This window comes from Strongylocentrotus purpuratus, unplaced genomic scaffold, assembly GCF_000002235.5.
Source record: "Strongylocentrotus purpuratus isolate Spur 01 unplaced genomic scaffold, Spur_5.0 spur5_scaffold_1, whole genome shotgun sequence".
NCBI lineage: Eukaryota > Metazoa > Echinodermata > Echinoidea > Camarodonta > Strongylocentrotidae > Strongylocentrotus > Strongylocentrotus purpuratus.
In genome coordinates this window covers 4,402,182-4,422,077 of record NW_022145594.1, presented here as the reverse complement: position 1 = coordinate 4,422,077, position 19,896 = coordinate 4,402,182, and the positions used below count along the sequence as shown (strand labels likewise).

General features: G+C 36.9%; 1 protein-coding gene across 2 annotated transcripts in view; it reads left to right on the top strand.

Annotated features, from left to right (window-relative positions):
• Nucleotides 1–4,192: 4,192 nt before the first annotated feature.
• Nucleotides 4,193–19,896, top strand: part of LOC754353 (ATP-binding cassette sub-family G member 4) — a 51,301-nt gene continuing 35,597 nt past the window's right edge. Inside the window, exons 1-2 of one of the 2 annotated variants that reach the window (XM_030977544.1) lie at nucleotides 4,193–4,279; nucleotides 10,780–11,961. In XM_030977544.1, the coding sequence (XP_030833404.1) occupies nucleotides 11,454–11,961 (508 nt within the window). In that variant the 5' untranslated portion in view covers nucleotides 4,193–4,279; nucleotides 10,780–11,453. Of the gene's footprint in view, nucleotides 4,280–4,394; nucleotides 4,559–10,779; nucleotides 11,962–19,896 lie in introns of those variants that run through there. The other variant, XM_030977545.1, reaches the window with a different exon arrangement.

The following is a 19,896-nucleotide window of genomic DNA, read 5'->3' as shown; positions in this document are numbered from 1 at the left end:
GAAACATAATACTAATTTAGAACTTCCCTAAAGAAGGTGGGGCTTGAAAATGTCTTCAAGTGGAAAAATAACGACTATTAGTTGACGAATCGACTTAGGAGCTATGGAGCCAAAAAGTAATAGTCGTGATTTTCAGACCATTGTACCAAATGGTCACACGTTTTTATGCTGCGCAAAGATTCAATCAATAATTTAGGCCATCACAAGAAGTGGGTTATTGATGTAGACAAATGCTCATGTACCCTTTACAGCTCATTTTATAAATGTTATTACCAAAGAAGAAAAAAAGCCAGTCAGTCACTCAATAGTGTCTGACAGTGAAATCTAGCAAGTAAACAGGTTTCCTTGCATAATTTGATTATTAGGACACTGCTAACGTTCAAATTTCACAGAAAGGACATACATGACATATTTATAATTCCTGCAAAGTTCTACATAATTTGAGGTTGGCTGCAAAAGGGACATAGTACCTTTAAAGGGAGAGATTGGAAGATTGATAATTAGAGAGAGAGAGGGAGAGGGAGAGGGAGAAAGAGAGAGAAAGAGACAGAGAGAGGGAGAAGAAAGAGAGAGAGAGAAAGAGAGAGAGAGAGAGGGGAGAAGGAAGAGAGAGAGGAAGAGAGATAGAGAGAGAGTTAGAGAGAGAGAGTGTGTGTGAGAGAGAGAGAGGGGGGGGGGGGGATGGGGCGAACAGGTAAGCGTAAAGGCTCGTTCAAATGACGATGTTGGCAAGAACATTCAATTTATGTGTTATAATTTGTTTTGGGCGTTCATGTTTCCAGTAAATGAAAAGTTCTACCCTTCTTTAAATCTAAAAAAAGTCATTTGAAATTGTTTCAACTGTTCATTTTCAAAATATCATCAGAAGGAATAAATAATTGGAAACGCTCTTTTATTTTGTCCTCTCTCCCATTTATAAAATTATCATATTGTTTGCTTTGGTGTTTTAGCCAAGGCTTGTAAATTGTTAATGTATTTATACTTTTATAATAATCACCCCGCATGCTTGTTTTTTCATTCGAACGTTCAAGTCGACAACTAACAGTTACTGTATTGTTATATGCATGAATTATACTTCTTTTATTCTACAAACAGCTGCTATTCCGAACTCAAAATGTATGCATGAAATACCATAGATGTAAATCATCTAGCTATACTTGTATAAACCAATAGTTGGCAGTTTATAATCAGAAATGGTTGACAATAAAGAAATTTGAAAATGATTACTGGTGCAATGGCGGCATTCTTTCGAGCCTATTTAGTACATGTCTATATAAAATTTTATAAAGAAAAATATGTATTAAAAGTAGTATGCGCGGTGGTGGCATGATTTGTAAAATATATTTTTACATCGCGGAAACAATGATTTAATTGATTTGATTTGATTTGATTTATTGGTTTCTGCATCTTCTTTTCTTTTTTCATCATACATTTTCATGAACACAATAAGGTTTGATACAATATTTTAAGTGTATATAATTTTATACAGATAATAAACGAAATTAAACAAATATATTTAATGCATAATTAGCATACATGAGATGCAGGAGGGCTACAGAAGTAAGCAAAGTAGCTTGACGTGCCCGAGCCCTCAACTTAGATACAACAATTTAAAAAAAAAGAGTGACTTACAGAAAAGAAAAGGAAAGGGGAGAGAAGTAGCGTTGGTAATAATACAATAAATCTAATATATCTGCTGATTGAATGCAGGTTCATTCATGGATGGATAAACGATGCTAGGTCATGGATGATTATACTTTATTGGTCCTCCTATACAGCTTCTGCAAATTCCGGACGGAGTTAGCAGGATTGCTCTTTTCATACTTTGTGGCAGTTAAAGTTTAAAGAGAAGGTTGAGTTCTGGGGAGAGGTAAACAATAACTTGTGAGCGTTTTCATTGTTATGATGCAAGTGTGGAAGAACACCAGAGAGAACAAATGTTCCCTGAAAAGCATGGCTCTTCAAATGCCTTCATATTCTAAATATGGCAAGTAACAGCTTAACGACGAGGCCCACATTTTTATGCCACATGTTTGCGTAGTCCATATAAATCTTTCTGTACAAAGCTTGTTAATTTACCAAGACTGGGCCAAATTTCTAATTATTTTGATGATTCCAGAATCTTGCAGTACACACCAATACTTATATGCTAGATGATCAACCTTTTCTGACCGACTCCACACCGTTTCTCTTACAATGCGATTACATGACCAGAACCCTACTTTATCTTTAAGTTTAATTCACCCATACAATAACCCTTGAGCGACTTTGATAAGGAATTCTACGGCATCACCACAACACTTTAAAGGGGAAGTCCACCCTGATATAAATTTGGTTAAAGCAGGAAATTGAGAGAAAAGTGAACATTTGAGCAATAAAAATAGGAAAGTTTTGAATTTTGAAGTTGTCATTAGTGGAACACAAATTGGCAACACTGTGAGGTATTTTACGCGCTTCTCTCCTGTTTGTTCCTGGCAGAAAATATCATAAACTTTCATTTTTTAGTGATTCATGACGGGAAAGAGTTGTGTGACGAAAGTGTTGAGTAAAATCGTATTTACAATAACCATACATTAGGATGAATGTATGATTGAACATTTTCTTGATAGAAAATATAGATTTTTCAAGGTGTTTTAAATTAGGGCAAATGGGAGGGGACCTCGCAAAATACGTCACAAAGTTATCGATAGAACCTTCAAAATTTCAAAAATTCACAACTTTCTCATCTTTAATCAGCTTTTGCTCAAACTTTCACTAACACGTTTCTTTCTTTTTTCTGCTTCTATTAAAACCAACTCAATACCAGGGTGAACTTCCCCCTTTCAATCTGAAATGCCTATGGATTATATGCAAACTAACTATTAAAAGGAGCCGTCCATACCCTTTCCTGATATTGAAAATCCAGGTGTGTTTTAAACGACATACGAATAGCTTGACATGAAAACAAATTATTCTGGAGAATCATTTTATATACGTTATGTTGAAAATTTCGTACCCAGTCCTGTAAACATCCATTGCTGGAATTATTTGCTTTTCTGTTCAACATGACATGTCTATTCACGGAGAGGGCGCTGCATTACAATGTTGACTTGTTATGACAAACAATTATTCTGCAAAATTATTTGATATACGCTATATATTGAAAATCTCGTGCCCAGTCCTGTAAAAATTCATTGCTGGAATCATTGGCTTTTCTGTTCAACCTGACATGTCTATTCAAGAAGAGGGCGCCATATTACAATGTTGACTTGTTAATGATAAAGTTATGCGCATCGGATCACTGGAGAAGGGAACAAGATCCATTCGCAGCTCGCAGGGTTCCCCAAAATATCGAAGCTGAATTTCAAGAAATGCATCCTCCACATACAAAATGACAACAATTTTGTCGATCTTTAAAGGCCACTAGTTTATTTCATCAAATTATTATGCTGGCTCGGAACTTTTTGAATAAGTGAAAATTGTCTCCTTCTTCATCTCCTTTTTTCATATTCTTCACAATTCTTTCATTCCTGTTTTTCTTAAGTTTCATCATTGAATCAGTATCTAGTTTTCATTTCCCCGTCATTCCATTCAACTCTCAAATTAAAATCCATCTTCTTCCATCCTTTCATCCTTTCTATATCTCCTTTGTATATTTATTCTGTCACATTATGATCAAGCCTCGAGTTGCTCAGGATCTGGGCCCCATTTCACAAAACTTGTCATCAGTGACAAATGTCAGTTTTTGTTATAAGCCACTGAAATCCTTGTTTCTGTTTGTTATCAGCAGAATTGTCACTGTTTTTTTGGTCATTTGTCATTGAAAAAAGGCTTTGTGAAACGGGTCCCTGATCAAGTTGCTCAATGGCAATGCCCCGCATCTTCCGGCGCCACTACTACTCCACACGCATCTCATATTTCTACGAAAGTTTGTTGACCCATATTTTCTAGCCTACTTCCAAACAATCTGGGCAATGCTTTTTAGAAATATATCCCAAATACTCATAAATCCGTAATACTTTTTTAAGGCGTAGCAATAAAAAATTATTGATTTACTAAAATATACATTACTATTGGTCTGAGAAGGATTATGCTGAATATATTGATATAAGCTTAGTATTAAAAAAAAGTGTTGCCTGAAGTAAGAATAGTAGTTCCGCTCGCCGCCTGTTACGTTATTCAAGATCAGCTGGGTTGAGCCAGCCGCTGAAGGGTCGCAACACAACACAGGTGCTCATCGTATGCGTGTAGCTCTATTGTAATACAAGGATGCGGCAACGACACTTGAGCAAAACGTTTTGTAAGTAGAAAAATCATGAATGTGTTGCCCTATAAAAGTGTTATGATAGAAATGAAGGGCTATTTTTGTCTGTTGTATGCATTGGTGACTGGACTTGAACAACAGCGATGTTAAAGCGTTGATTCCATCTACTTTCACGAGTGTATGTGCTGGCCGGTGCATGAACAGGTTGCCTAGCTGTATAATTTCTGAATTTTGTTTTGATGCAAGGATGATGATGGCGTGTATTCATGTTCTAGATGAGGGATGTGGAAGTGCTCGTCACTTGTGTCGCGACTCGTGAGATAACCATTTGTTATTCATTGCTGTTAATGTTGTCGTTGTTATTCCTTGTGGCCTTTTATATTGGGGGGGGGGGGGGTCTGGGATTGTGGGAAGGAGGAGGGGGGGGGGGGGGGGGGGGTACTCGTAAAGACATACAGGTTTTCACGAAAAATCCCTAAACTTGGGTCTGTTTTTTCATAATTTCAAAAAAGTTTGGGTATTTGCATTGGAAACATTCAAAAATTGTGAAAATGGGCCTTTATTTAGAAAAAAAATCCCCCCACATGACCCTAAAAAATGGGCAGGGGTTTTGAGGCTTGAGCGGCACACCCCTGTCCAAACCAAATCTGAGGGGGAGTATTGGGCAAGGGTTGAATAACTTTTCTTTTGAATCACTATATTTACTGCATTTTTTTGAAACATTAGATAGATGATAGGACATATATGTGTGTCTTGATTTTTGTTATCCTGTGTTAAAAGAATACTGAGATTAATCTTACAATACATATTTGGGCGAATTGAAATTTGAATTTACATCCTGGCTCTACAATACATTCATAATACACACAAGTGGTAAAGGCTGAAAGGTCCATTATTTTGTTAACACTAAATTAGTGCTGTAGTCAAACGTTTAACCGTCCGGTATCCGACCGCCCATGGCGGATTCCGTTTTCAATTGGACGGTTTCGTTTTCCCAATTTTTTTTTTTTTTTTTTTTTTTTTTTTAAAGTTTCGATTTATGCCCCTCCACCTGGCACTATGCCTGGCAATGTCTCCCAGCTCAGTAATATGTGTGTTGACTCACCACTCCAATTTGTCTGTCATCTTGGTTTGAAAGTAATCTTTGTAATAGATCTCATCATCTCAATATGTAGTTTATAATAATAATTCATCCAACTTTTACACAAGGTTCTGTCCTAGGTCATCTACTATTTTTAATTTACATTAATGATCTTACACATTCTTCTAAAAACAACATTGTTACTATTATTTGTGACAAGTTCACAAGCACAAATCGGCCCCTTTAAATGCACCTCGCAGTTAAATGAAAGTTGCCGACAGAGTCGGTAAAAAAAATATTAAAAAAAAAAAAAAAACGATTTTTTTTTTTTTCTTTTTTTTTTTCTTTTAAATCGTTTAACCGAAAACCGTCCGGTTTTGACTGGCGGTTAAACGGAATTGGAGATATCCGTGATGTTACAGCACTACACTAAATATGGGTGAGGGGAAGGGGACATCAAAAAGTTTAATGAAGGAGGAAAAAAATTAATCTTCTTGGGTAGTATGTAGGCCTATCTGGTACATGTATATTGAAGTGGACATATATGTTGATGAATTGTTTTTATATCATGGTTAAAAACTATTGCTTTACAATTACTGTACACACATCTCTTTGAGCTCGCATGAGCAGGCCTGTGTATCCATTTGCATCATAGACGTACTCAAATCGTTCATTTCTTTTATGAATCAGGGGGCTATGAATCGTTGGCGTTTGAAAACTGTGGTTTTTGTAATTGTAATTGTTGCATACATTGTGCACAAGCTAGACTGTAATAATGATGCAGACTATAAATGAATAGACATGCAGACGTCTGGCTAGTCTGGCTTTCCACGTTCATTGTCCCCTGTCTCTCCGCTTTCTTGTGTTGTATCTCTCTCTCTCTCTCTCCCCCTCTCCCCCTCTCTTGCTCTCTCTCACCCTCTCTCCCCATCTCCCTCTTTCTCTCTCCCTCTCTCTCTCTCCCTCTTCCCCCTTATCTTGTTCTTGTTCTGTCTCTCCCTCTCTCTCTCTCCCCATCTCCCTCTTTCTCTCTCTCTCTCTCCCTATCTCCCTCTTTCTCTCTCTCCCTCCCTATCTCCCTCTTTCTCTCTCTCCCTTTCTCCCCATCTCCCTCTTTTTCTCTCTCTCTCTCTCCCTTTATTGTGTTCCATCTCTTTCTCCCCCATCTCTTGTTCTGCCTTTACCTCTCTCCCCATCTCCCTCTTTTTCTCTCCCTCTCCCCCTTTCTCTTGTTCTGTCTCTATCTCAATCTCTCTCCCCATCTCCCCCTCTCTCTCTCCCCCTTCTCTTTCCCTCATCTCTCGTTCTGTCTCTTTCCCAATCTCTCTCCCTCTCTTCCTCTCACCCCCTTTCTCCCCTCTCTCCACTTCCCTTGTTCTGTCCCTCTCTCTCTCTCTCTCTTTCTCTCTCTCTCTCCCTCTCTCTGTCTCTCTTTCTCTCTCTCCCTTCTCCAAATCTAACTCTCTCCCTCTCTCAATCTCTATCTCTATCTCTCTCCCTTTCTCAATCTCTCTCTCTATCTCTCTCCCTTTCTCAATCTCTCTCTTTCCATTGATTTATTCATTCTTCCTTTGGTTCCCTCTGTCTACATGTACGTACGTATACAGATTTTCTTTTTTTCTTCTGTTTGTCTAGCCTCTTTGGCTCTGTATCTCTTTGTCTCTGAGTGTTAGTTATGAAATTTTCCATGGTCACCATTTTCTCTTTCTCTTTTGTAGGTTTTCATCAATTATCTTTCATTCACCCCTCCCCTCTCTCCCTCCCTCTCTGCTGTATCTCTCTCGTTGTCTCACAACCTCTCTTTTCATTTCATGTGTTTTATATGTTTGTCTGTATTTGCATATAATTTTGTTGCTGTTTCAGTGTCTCAATGCTTCTTTTTAAGCCAAACCGATTGCCTATTTATCTACATGGAGTTTGTCTATCTCTCTGCCTTCAATTTGTGTCATTATTTGGTTGTACACCCAGTTTAATATTTGTCTTTCCCCATTGCTTTTGTCTTTCAGTCTGTCTCTGTCTGTCTGTATCTCTCTCTCTTTCTCTCTCACTCTCACTCTCTCTCTCTTTCTCTTTCTCTCTCTCTCTCTCCCTCCCTCCCTCCCTCCCTCTCTCTTTCTCTATAGATCTGTTCATCTTTTGTTCTCCCACTTTTCTCTCCTTCTCTTCTTCTGTCTCTATATTTCTCCCACATTTACCTTTGTAAAAAGTTCATTCATTGTATGAAAGCAGAGAATAAGAGAAACAAATCTGACCAATGAAAAGAGAATCATGAATTTGTTTCTCCCTTTGTCGTTCCTTTTTCTTTCTCTATGGATCTCCATCTTGGCCTCTTTCTGTCAGGACTTTTATTTTTTTCTCTCTCTTGCTTTCTTACTATGTTTTTATGTATCTCTTCTTCCCACTGTACATGTATATCTCACACACAAATCTATCTTCTTTCTAAATGATTATTCTTCTCCCATCCCTCTAATTGTGTTCTTCTCAGACTCTATTACCCAATCTTTTCCAATTAGTCACCCTAGACAAAATTAAGTAAGGAGAAAGGAGGCATAAGTTAAAAAATTCAAAACAATAACAAAAGCAGTCAAGCAGATACTCAAAAAGGACTATCAAACAGACAAACCAAAACAAACAAAAAACCAACCCAAAACACCATAACAATTCAACAAACACAATGCTTAGATATAAAAAGTAATGTCACTTTTTTGTGTCAATGTTGAGATTGTTTCAGTTAGTGTAATCACATTCAGACATCCATGAACTATGTTCAGTAGACTTGAATCAACATTTCCTGTATGTCTCGATTCATGTTCAGCGACCCTTCCTTCCCTTTTTTTTCTCCAGAAGTTCACTCTGAAAAAAGTCCGCAAAGAAATAAAACAGAAAAACTGTTACCTCTGATGACATTAATGGGAAATATGCTCCAAAAGTTTAGGAAAAAATAGCTTTTAGTTTTTAGTTTTTTTACATGTATTTTCGATGGAGGAACTTGAGCATGTCTGGAATAATAATATTGTATTTAAATTGACAGACCAGATATGAGAACAATGGAATGTTTATGATTCACGTGTTAGCTATATTGATATAGACTGGGAAATAGTAATAAGGCACTACTGCAGCTAGAAACCCAAGGACACAGTCTGTTTTCTTGTTTATATACATGTAGGAAACTTCAATACTGTGGGCATTTTAAGAATAAAAGAAAAATGCCCAGCTCTATGTCTACAAAAGTAGGAAAATACCTTTTTGCAATCTTTCATATTTCTTGCACCTGTTTAATCAGAAACTAATATGGAGGATTGATTAAGTTCACATTAATTCATTTTAAAAATGAAAAAACAGATCTCTTAAGTACCAAAAGTATTTTATTTCTCATACCATTTTAATTTCTTCATTAGAGTTTTTTATTTTACTCTTTTCTCCTCCTCCTTTGGCAATGTCTCCACCTATCAATCTAAGGTTTATTCAATTCTAAAATCAAATGGCTTTTAATATATATCCATCAGATACGTGCAGGGCTCTGATCAAGGGCACAAAAGTGTTACATATGAGGTGAATTTTAAAAGTCAATTATAGACTGTGGCAACATTATTTTTGTAATCTGCAAACATTATGCAACATATAGCTAAAAAATCAGACCTTAACAAATTGCCGTTAAGTGGCAATCAGTAGCTAAATATCACATCATCAAAAATGTTACGTACATAACTCGGTGTCCACTTCATGCTGATATTTCCCTTATAATTTTACTTTTTCTGACAAAGTACATTAGATGTTAAAACATACTGTAAACAAAACTTAAAACCATTGCCATATCAACTTTTTTCAATTTAGTTATTAGAATATGGCCAAAACAAATGTGGACACCAAGTTATGAACAGTACATCTTATTCTCTACATGCTTTCTCTTTGCCTCATTGTCAGATAAGGTTTTGCATTAGTCTGATAACGACTTCAATTGAAGGAATGATATGTTTCCTGAATGAAACATAATTTGCAATGTGTAAATAGTGTGTAAACTACTATTACAGGACTGAAATGTAAGATTTCTGTACTTAATCGTACATAACTGTGGACACCAAAAGTAAGTAGTTTTACATTCAAATAATAACTTCTTGTTCCTTAAATTCAATAAATGTTTGTTTAAATGAAAATGCAGAAGGGTGCAATTCATGCTGTATGGAATAAATAAATTTATTTATGATAATTATTTCAAATTTTTGATTGGTAGTAACGTACATAACTCGGTGTCTTTTCATAATGGTGTCTTAGTTATGTACATGACATGAAAAAGTTCAAACTGCAATATTTTGTAATATTCTTCTCACCAAATCAGATGTGTGTATGTCTTATACATTTTTTACTACCTTACCATGACAAATAACTAAATATAGGTGGTCTTATTGGAAAAACAAAACATGGAATACGTTCATAACTGTCACGTACATAACTCGGTGTCCACATTCATTGTTGATTAAATAACACATACAAGTTAAAATGCGGAATCCAATGTTATCAGTGCTCTTCATTCACCTATATACACCATTACATTATCATTTTGAAAGTATACAATATGTTCTTGTATAGATTCTGGTGCACTGGTATGTACATAACTGCAGGACACCAAACATTTTCCATTTACAGACATCTAAATATTTTTAAAACCATGACCCAGAATGAGATGATCTGATTGGAAATCAAAGATAAAGTGAAACTAAACATTATAACATTGCAAGCTTGTAAATAAATCAATTATTTATACACCATTCTTCAGTTAGTAAGGTTTGAAATTTGCAGGACACCAAAGTTATGTACATATCACAAAAATTGTATCACATGTAAATAGAATAAGAAAGTAAAATACTAGGAATTAACTCAACAGAAATGTTAATTATTACATAGATTCTACATCAAGATGGAAAAAAATCATAAGTTTTGCATCCCATTAGTAAAAATCTGGTAACCAATTAGTGCATGTTTTGAATGTAACATTAAAAGTGCTGAAAATAGGCCTTTTTTCATCATAAAATTGCTCTAAAATCTTTAATTTGAACTCAATGAAGCTGAAACCTTGTTTTGAGCTTCCCCAAATGATACTTTGTAATATAAAAATGCTAATTTGTTTCTGGGTCTCATGGTTTTGGATAATTGAACAATTTCCCAGTGTTCAATCTAAGTGTACCCTTGATCTGAGCCTTGCACATACCATTACACTATGCAGGGGAGAAAGGGTCCAAGTCTGTCTACAGCATTGTTTTGTCATCATGAAGAAAAGTTATGTATTTATAACTTGAATATACTGCCCCGTGATTCTGTAGCCCAGGCTGTATTATAGCCTATAGAATAAACTAATTCATGGATTTCTTTTTTAATTACCGGTGGTTGTATGTCTTCATTTCTCTTCTTTCCCAATGTCATTAATTTCATCATCTCCAAATTATCTTACACACTACAGGATTGGAGGGATCATATACTGGATTTGTTACTGATCTTTCTCAGACGCACACATATAAAGGGCATCCATCCACAACCATGGGCTTCCTTCAAAATCTTGAGAAGATTGAGGGCCTTGTGAAGACATGATCAAAATTTACATATTTTTGGATTTTTTTTTTGGATTCAGACTTGATTAAAGTGGAACATCGAAGGAGCATCAAACGAACATGAGGCTAGTGGCTAGGTCAGGTATTCGTACTTATACTAGTCCCATGCACTGGAATTGATGGGTATTGTCATTGTACTTGATAATTCAGTCGATAAATGCCAGTTTTGATGGAGCACCGGAAATAAGCTGTGCCTAGATTTCATCTCTTAATCTCTTTGTGAAAATGTTGATAAAAACATGACCGAGGGTTGTTTATTGTTAATGAGAACTTCAATACCGGTCATCAATTGTATGTCATCACTATCTTTACATGTTCTTCCTCTTCATCAAAGGATGTGGGAAGTCTTCAAATGCTTCACTCAAGATTCTAAAAGCTTCTGAGCAGGGGGAAGAACGCAGTGAGTGATTCACGCAGCCACTCCAGGTTTCTATCTTCCTCTGGTGCGATTAATCACCATCTCTGTCAAGCTCCTCTTCCGCGAGTGTTTGCTGAGAGAGATTCATCAATACCAAAACCAAACAACATGGAGGCCAAGAGGGTATCCCATGATGCAACGTCCTCAGCGGTCGTCATGGATGTTCAGCTGGACTCCACGGACGGCTACAGCCAGCTGAACGAAGACATATTGGAGGAGTGCGGTAACAGCATCACCGACTCCGACTCCAATTCGAGCCTCCTGCACACGGTGGTCGTCGTGGACCAAGCTTTCGGCACCCTTGACCGGACCAAACCGACCATTCCACACGCCGATTCGGACGAACTGGTCCAGTCGGTGAAGACGCTGACGACGCAGATCAAAGCGTTGACGGACAACACGAAGCAGCTTGCGCTAGAGGGATTATCGCTGCGTAACGAGTTGGAGAGGGTCGCGGACCAGGTCGATCAAGCGGAGAAATCAGATGAACTTACGAACCTTCTTGCCGTGGAGAAGCTAAAGAAACAGTTGACCTTTGTACCAGGAAGTGGAAGTGAACCAAAGAGGAAAGGTCAAGGGGAGCGACCTGGCAGATCTGAAAGGGAAAGTGCAATGGGTAAGCCACTTTTACGTGTAACATTTTTCTATTAATTAATTCATATATTTTAATTGTTGTTGTTGATGACTGTAAAGATGGGCATATATTATATTCAAATTACTTTGTATCCATGTATGGAGTAAATGTAATTAAGACAACATGATATAGCGTATGTTTAGAGCCAAAAGGGCCTTAACTCCTGATGCATTTCTTGATCATTTTGAAGCACAATTTTTTTAGGACTTCAATATTACCCCATATCACAGACACTGATAACACGTAGGGCCGTGCATCTCAGATTTAACATTGTTAAACGATGTCTTTAAAGGTACTATGTCCCATTTGCAGGCCAAAAAAATGAAAAAGTTAAATTCTAACTGCATTTGAAAGATAATACTAATTTAGAACTTCCCTGAAAAAGGTGGGGCTTGAAAATGTCTTCAAGTGGGAAAATAATGACTATTAGTTTTCAAATCGACTTTAGGGCTATAGAGCCCAAGTAATGGTCTTGATTTTCAGACAATTGTACCGAATGGTCATACGTTATATGCTGCGCAAAGATTCAATCAGTTTAATCTTGGCCATCACAAAAGTGGGTTATTGATGTAGAAAAATGCTCATGTACCCTTTACAACTCTGTTCATGTATGTTATTACCAAAGAAGTAAAAAAGCCAGTCAGTCACTCAATAGTGTCTGACAGTAAAGGCTAGCAAGTAGACGGGTTTCCTTGCATAATTTGAATATGAGGACACTGCTAACGTTTAAATTTCACAGATAGGACATACATGACATATTCATAATTCCTGCAAAGTTCTACAGAATTTGAGGTTGGCTGCAAAAGGGACATAGTACCTTTAAACAAAATTGATTTTATGCAATACCCAAAGATAAGAGCTATTGCTCTTGAAGGAAGCTGTACAAGACTCTATAGGCCTGTCTTCATCAGCTCGAGATTGCCAAATATCCCGCTATTTGAACTATCCTGATCACAAACTATCCAGCTAATTTGCGTCCTCATCAGCCAGAAGTTGCAATTACCAAGATATTTGGTCGGGATTGTCATCCAAAGATATCTTGGGATAGTTTGCAAAATATCCCACTATTTGGCCAGTCCGAAGACTCGCACTATGCGCGAACACTGAACGAAATATCTCAAGCTAATTTCTCGAGCTCGAGTTTCAAGTTTCGAGGTCAAATCACGAGCTGATGAGGACGTGATTTCTAACTTCTGGATTATTTCCCAAATAATGAATAGCGGGTTGATGAAGACAGGCCTTATAAGATGTAATTTGTCTTGAGGGCCCCGCCGACTCAAGATCCTGCCCAGCATGTCTTAATGCACATCTCGATAACAAATACATATTTATCATGAAGGCTTCAGGCATGAAAACAGGCTGACATTACGCGCAGACGCAGTGAGGTCAACAAACTTTGTGAATATCTTGGAGAAGAAAAATGACCACCACGAATGATGGGTCTAGTGCTTTGTGGAGTAAATCGTCTGTATGATTTTTTACTCCTCAAAGTACAGTTGATGCATACATTTCTGTTAATCTTATTTTGTCACTTTATTGCATTTAAAGCCCCTCTTAAAGTGTGGGAGCCCTAGAAATTTGATGGCAAAATGTCACATACCAGGTAATGATTGTATCATAATGAGAAAGAGGATGTCACTTAAGACACATTTCTGCAAGGATTTTCAAATAAAATATTGATGGAAAATGCCATATTATGATACAATCTAATTGAAATTTTGCCATCAATTTTTGGCAAATTTGGTGCTCCCAACACTTCCGAGGGGCTTTAAGCAAGATGCCCTGAGGAAGTTAAAATAGAAGCCATTAAGTTGTAGGCTTTTCATGATAGCAGCAACATGAGAAGGAGATGTTTACTTAAAGGGAAATCAGATAAAGGTAGCAGTACATGAATAATCTCTGTTGAGATGCGCTTTCTCTTTTTGCCGGAATGGCAAATTATCATATAGTCTTATTCTTGAGAGTTTATGAGAAAAAAGATCTCTTTCTTAGAGGGAGACTTACAAAAACATGTTGCCTTTGAAGATTAGTGGGAACTTATTGAAATAAAGTTATTGGGACTGAAAATCAAGGTTTATTCGAGCACTACTGGCAGTCACAGACTGAATCTTATAATGTTTTTACAGTGCAAGTAGAATAAAATATATATACCCGGTATACAAATTGTAACAATATAGAAAACATGTAAAATTGAATATATACGTAAAATAGATTATTTTTAAAAAATTGTTTAAAAAATGAGCATGTAATAGACTGTTATTGAAAGCATACAGAGCTATCCTTTGTCTTTTTGTATTATAATCAGACTTGACTAAAATACTTGATTTCATACATTCTGTGTTTTTAAATCAACTAACAAAAATGAAATCAAACAAACGACAAAATAAACTACTTTTGAATTGCCTATAGATTTAAAATAGATTTCATAGCCTGTACGATTCATAAAAGAGGCCATGCAATTATGAGTGATTTATTGATGCATTAAATCAATTACTGTTGGAATAAAACCTACTGTATTATAAATACTATTAATCACCGGACCGAATGGAAACCTATTATTTGATTTTTGAGAGCCAGAAGGGCATTTAATCCATGTTAAAAGAGAAGGTTGAGTTCTGGGAAGAGGTAAACAATAATTTGTGAGTGTTATCATTGTTATTATGCAAGGGTGGAAGAACATCAGATTAAACATGTTCCCTGAAAAGCATGGCTCTTCAAATGCCGTCATATTCTAAATATGACATGAAACATCGTAAAAATCCAGGGTAGGATTTTTTCCCCACGTGTTCGTGTAGTCCCGTATACATCATTCTGTGTACAGTGCTTGTAACTTTGCCAAGATTTGGCCAAATTTCTTATCATTTTGATGATTCCAGAACCTTGCAATACACACAAATACTTATATACTTGATGATCAACCTTTTCTGATCGATTCCACACCGTTTCTTTCACATTGCAATCGCATGACCAGAACTCAACTTTATCTTTTAGTATGATGTGATTTGTGACCTGCTGGCTCCAAACAGAAGATCTGATTGTTCCTGGTTGTTTGTCCGATCTATTTAGCCAATATTTCAAAGGCTTTGTCGGATATTATTTTATCGGAGGCAATCAATAATGACTAGTGAACATTTATTGCTGAATACTGCAACAATAGTTGATGAGGTTGACTTTATCGACTGGTAACATCCTTGGCTGTCCGCCTGGAGATACGAGCCTAGTCTCGTGCCTCCAGGCACGGCTGATCTCCATCGATCGCTCAGCGTGAATCGCGAAGAAGAACGCAGTCCTGTGTTATTAAATGGCCCACGGTGAAACACATGTGATTCTGTGGCATGAAACCTAGAGAAGAGCATAGTTCAATGTTATTGAATGGCCGGCCCTCGGGGATCGAAACACAGCCAGTGTCATAGTTCAGCATGAAAAGTAAAGAAGAGCAGTGTCTAATATGATTTTCACCCTTGGTTAATCAATAGTCACTTACATGTGTCAATTGAATTTGTTTTTTTCTTCACAACAATTGTAATAGCGCAGACATTGCTTCAAAACGCTGTTTCTTCATGAGCAGGACAATGAGGACATACAAATGAAGAGAAGCCTTTTTTTGAGGGAGGAGTAGAGAGAGAGAGAATGGTTGGGAGGGGTATATAGATGGAGCAAGCATACAGAGGGGTGGGAGCAGCACAGAAGACGAATGTGAGACGTACGAATGGAAAATAAGTGATAAGATGATAAAGTGAAACAGAGAAATAGAGAGAGAGAGAGAGAGAGAGATAGAGAGAGAGAGAGGAGAGAGAGAAAGAGGGGAGGGAGGAAGAGAGAGAGAGAGAAAGAGAAAGAGAGGATCGAGGAGGAGAGAGAGATAGCGAGAGAAAGAGAGGAGGGGGAGAGACAAAGAGAAACAGAAGAGTGGAGGAAGAGAGAAAGATAAAAAGAGATGGAGAGAGAAAGAGAGGAAGGGGAGGAAGAGGGAGAGAGAGATGAAATGAGGAGAGTCAAGAGTGTGAATGTGAATGCTTATTAGTGCGTCTATTGATGCATAATGCACACTCGAATTTGAACCTCATAAGCCTGTGAAAGAGAATGTGAGGTGCATGTACAGAGAGATGTAAATGTGTGTACATGTACGCATACTATAGCTAGCTAGCATCCAAATAAAATGAATATTTCTCCTTACAAACATGTGCATTAATTGTGCTAGTTATTCAAACATGGATGCTACAACACTTCACTTTTAAAGCAATTTCAGAGCGTGCATTACTGAAGAAGGCTTTTTTTTATTGATACAAATACTGTATGATGGTGTTTCATTGAAGAGGAGGGGGGGGGGGATGGGGGATGGAGGGGTTTCTTTCTCTCATGCACAATGGTGTGATTAGAAAGAGACAACCAGGATGGTATAGATAAGATCAGAGACAATCCTTGAAGGATGGAAACTCATTAAATGAAAAGGGTTATGTAATTTCATTACTAGAAGTACACCCATTACCTGATGAGATACTGGTAGTGCAAGAGATAATGAATCAAGGAGAGACAAAAGAAAGGAAGGGGGGGGGGGTAAGGACGGTACATGAATTAAAGAGAAGGAGACTGAGCAGCACAAAACCATTTTTTTTTTTTTTAAACATAGATTTTGAAAAAGAAATGCAGAGAGGGAGAAAATCAAAAAGGGACTACTTTTTGTTTATGGTGACAAATAAAATATTTAAAAATAACGAAGAGATGCATATTGACAGAGAAAGAGAGAATGACAGAATGACAAAGAAGGGGCATTTACACTGTCTTCCAAACACGCCAAAAAATGCCAAACCGGAGCCTGGCCGCGATGTTACCAAGGGCAACTACGCTTTACCGGCAGAAACGCCAAGCCCCAAACATTCCAAAACAAAGTGTGATCTTTTGGCGTGTTTTGGCGTGTTTTGGCGTGTTTGGCAAGTATAAACGCTCGCAGTTGTAACATCGCGATGTTAGGTAAAGTGACTTGAGAAGCGGGGCTAGATGTCGTCCTTTTGAAGACAATGATAGAACGATTAATACAAAGAATAACATAAGAGAAGGTGACAGAAGGAAGAAACTAAGAATAACATAAGGATAGACAGAAAGAGAAAGTGATAGAAGGAAGAAACAAAGAATAACATAAGGATAGACAAAAAGAGAAAGTAATAGAAGGAAGAAACAAAGAATAACATAAGGAAAGACAGGAAGAGAAAGTGATAGAAGGAAGAAATAAAGAATAACATAAGGAAAGACAGAAAGAGAAAGTGATAGAAGGAAGAAATAAAGAATAACATAAGGAAAGACAGAAAGAGAAAGTGATAGAAGGAAGAAACAAAGAATAACATAACGAAAGACAGAAAGAGAAAGTGATAGAAGGACGAAATAAAGAATAACATAAGGAAAGACAGAAAGAGAAAGTGATAGAAGGAAGAAATAAAGAATAACATAAGGAAAGTGATAAAAGGAAGAAATAAAGAATAACATAAGGAAAGACAGAAGGAGAAAGTGATATAAGGAAGAAACAAAGAATAACATAAGACAAGGTGATAGAAGGAAGAAACGAAGAATAACATAAGGAAGGACAGAAAGTGAAGGTGATAGAAGGAAGAAACAAAGAATAACATAAGGAAAGACAGAAAGAGAAGGTGATAGAAGGAATAAACAAAGAATAACATAAGGAAACACAGAAAGAGGGATTGATAGAATGATAAAAAAACAAAGAATAACATAAGAGAAGGTGATAGAAGGAAGAAACAAAGAATAACATAAGGAAACACAGAAAGAGGGAGTGATAGAATGATAAAAAACAAAGAATAACATAAGAGAAGGTGATAGAAGGAAGAAACAAAGAATAACATAAGGAAAGACAGAAAGAGAAAGTGATAGAATGATTAAAAAACAAAGAATAACATAAGAGAAGGCGATAAAAGGAAGAAATGAAGAATAACATAAGGAAACACAGAAAGAGAAAGTGATAGAAGGAAGTGATAAAGAATAACATAAGAGAAGGTGATAGAAGGAAAAACAAAGAATAACAAGGAAAGATAGAAAGAGGAAAGTGTTTGCATCGGAGTGCCGCGCATGCGCATTACCAACTGAAACACGCCAAAACATCACTGAGCTTTTCAGTCGGTGATGTTTCCGCACAAGTGTAAACGGCTGCGCGAAACATAGCGACTTTTCAAAATGAGGTATTTGACAGTATAAATGCGCCTAGAGAGAGATGAATGACAAAGAGGTGCTTTCTTTAAATATTATGCTCTCTCTCAACTGGTATTTCAATTTTGTATGAAATTTCATCATATTAGTCTAAAAGAATGACAAAAACAGATTCTAATTATCTTATATGGCTTATCCTCCTTCGATTCCCCAGCAATCCCACCTCTACATGTACATATATGGAAAGAGCAGACCATGATGTTTACCACACTGTAGAAATCAGTGAAGGAAGGACCTACATAAATTTGAAGAGTGATGTTTCAAATCTGTAAATCTCAGTCTTTATTGTTTTTGCTTCAAGACTGTTGTCGTTTGATCAATGCGAAAGGTTACAGTGCCACGAAGCCACACAGTAAATGTTAACATTTGGATTTAATGATATAACATTTTTCCTTTTGGTTGAAATGTCAGTTCATTTAAATAGCTTTCATTGAATTTCTATAGAGCTGTGTTAGCCATATTATGCCTATGATATAATTGGCCTGTCCATTTATCTGGATTCTTTTACTTTGAATACTTCCATACTTTCAAGTTTTCAATTATATATAAAATATATGCATTTTTATGTGTGTGTATTTCAGATGTCACTCTTTATGTAAATCAATTATAATTGTTATTTGAATGTTTTATATTTGATTTACAATAAATGCAGAAACATCTGCTAAAAAATAAAATCTGGAATATAAATCTTCAACTCTGAAACCATACAATAAGGAAGCCTTAGATGAAAAATGAAAAGAATCTCTGTGTGTTTATGTATGTGAGGTTCAATAAACATCGTTCTCCACTATGTACATGTATATACATGTACATGTATAACACAAAATGTACTCGCTGCAAAGCAATATTGTATCTTTTGTGTTTTGGGTTATGAGGCATAAATTGGCAAGACGACGTCGTTTATGATTTATTGAGAGTCTGCTCCGAGGGAAACTGTATTTGGAGGAGGCACCTGGTATGTCTGTGCATGCATAATTTAGTGCCTTATTTACATAGATGCAGTACAAGATCCCCGGAGATAAGAAGGGGTATTCTGATCCCAGATCTTCGAGTGAAACATAACACTGTGACACTGCTCCTCATGTAGTCTCCTTGTTGTCTCCTCGTAGTCTATCGCAAATCAAATCCCAGGAGACATTAGGCGTGTCTGCACTATCTCGAGATTGCCAAATATCCAGCTATTAGAATTATCCCGATCGCAAACTATCCAGCTTATTTGCGTCTTCATTAGACCGAAGTAGCAAATTAGCTGGATAGTTGGTCGGGATAATATCCCAAGATATCTCGGTCTAGTTTGCGGTTTTCCGTGTTTACTAGTTGTACTAGCGCGGCGCTAGATAGCATACTGTGCGAGGAAAACCGGAAATCGTTGTGCATGATGGGATCGGGATATTTGACTCCGTACTTCGGTCTAATGAAGACGGTCGCAAACTATCCCGCTAGTTGGGAAATGGTGGGATATTTTGCAAAGTAGACCAAGATATCTTGGGATATTATCCCGACCAACTATCCAGCTAATTTGCTAATTCGGTCTAATGAAGACGCAAATAGCTGGATAGTTTGCGATCGGGATAGTTCAAATAGCTGGATATTTGGCAATCTCGAGATAGTGAAGACGGGCCTATTTTGCCTTGTTCCTTGAGGCTTAAATGTTTATAAATAAACATAGTTCCATGTGATCCAACAATTTAAAGCACAACA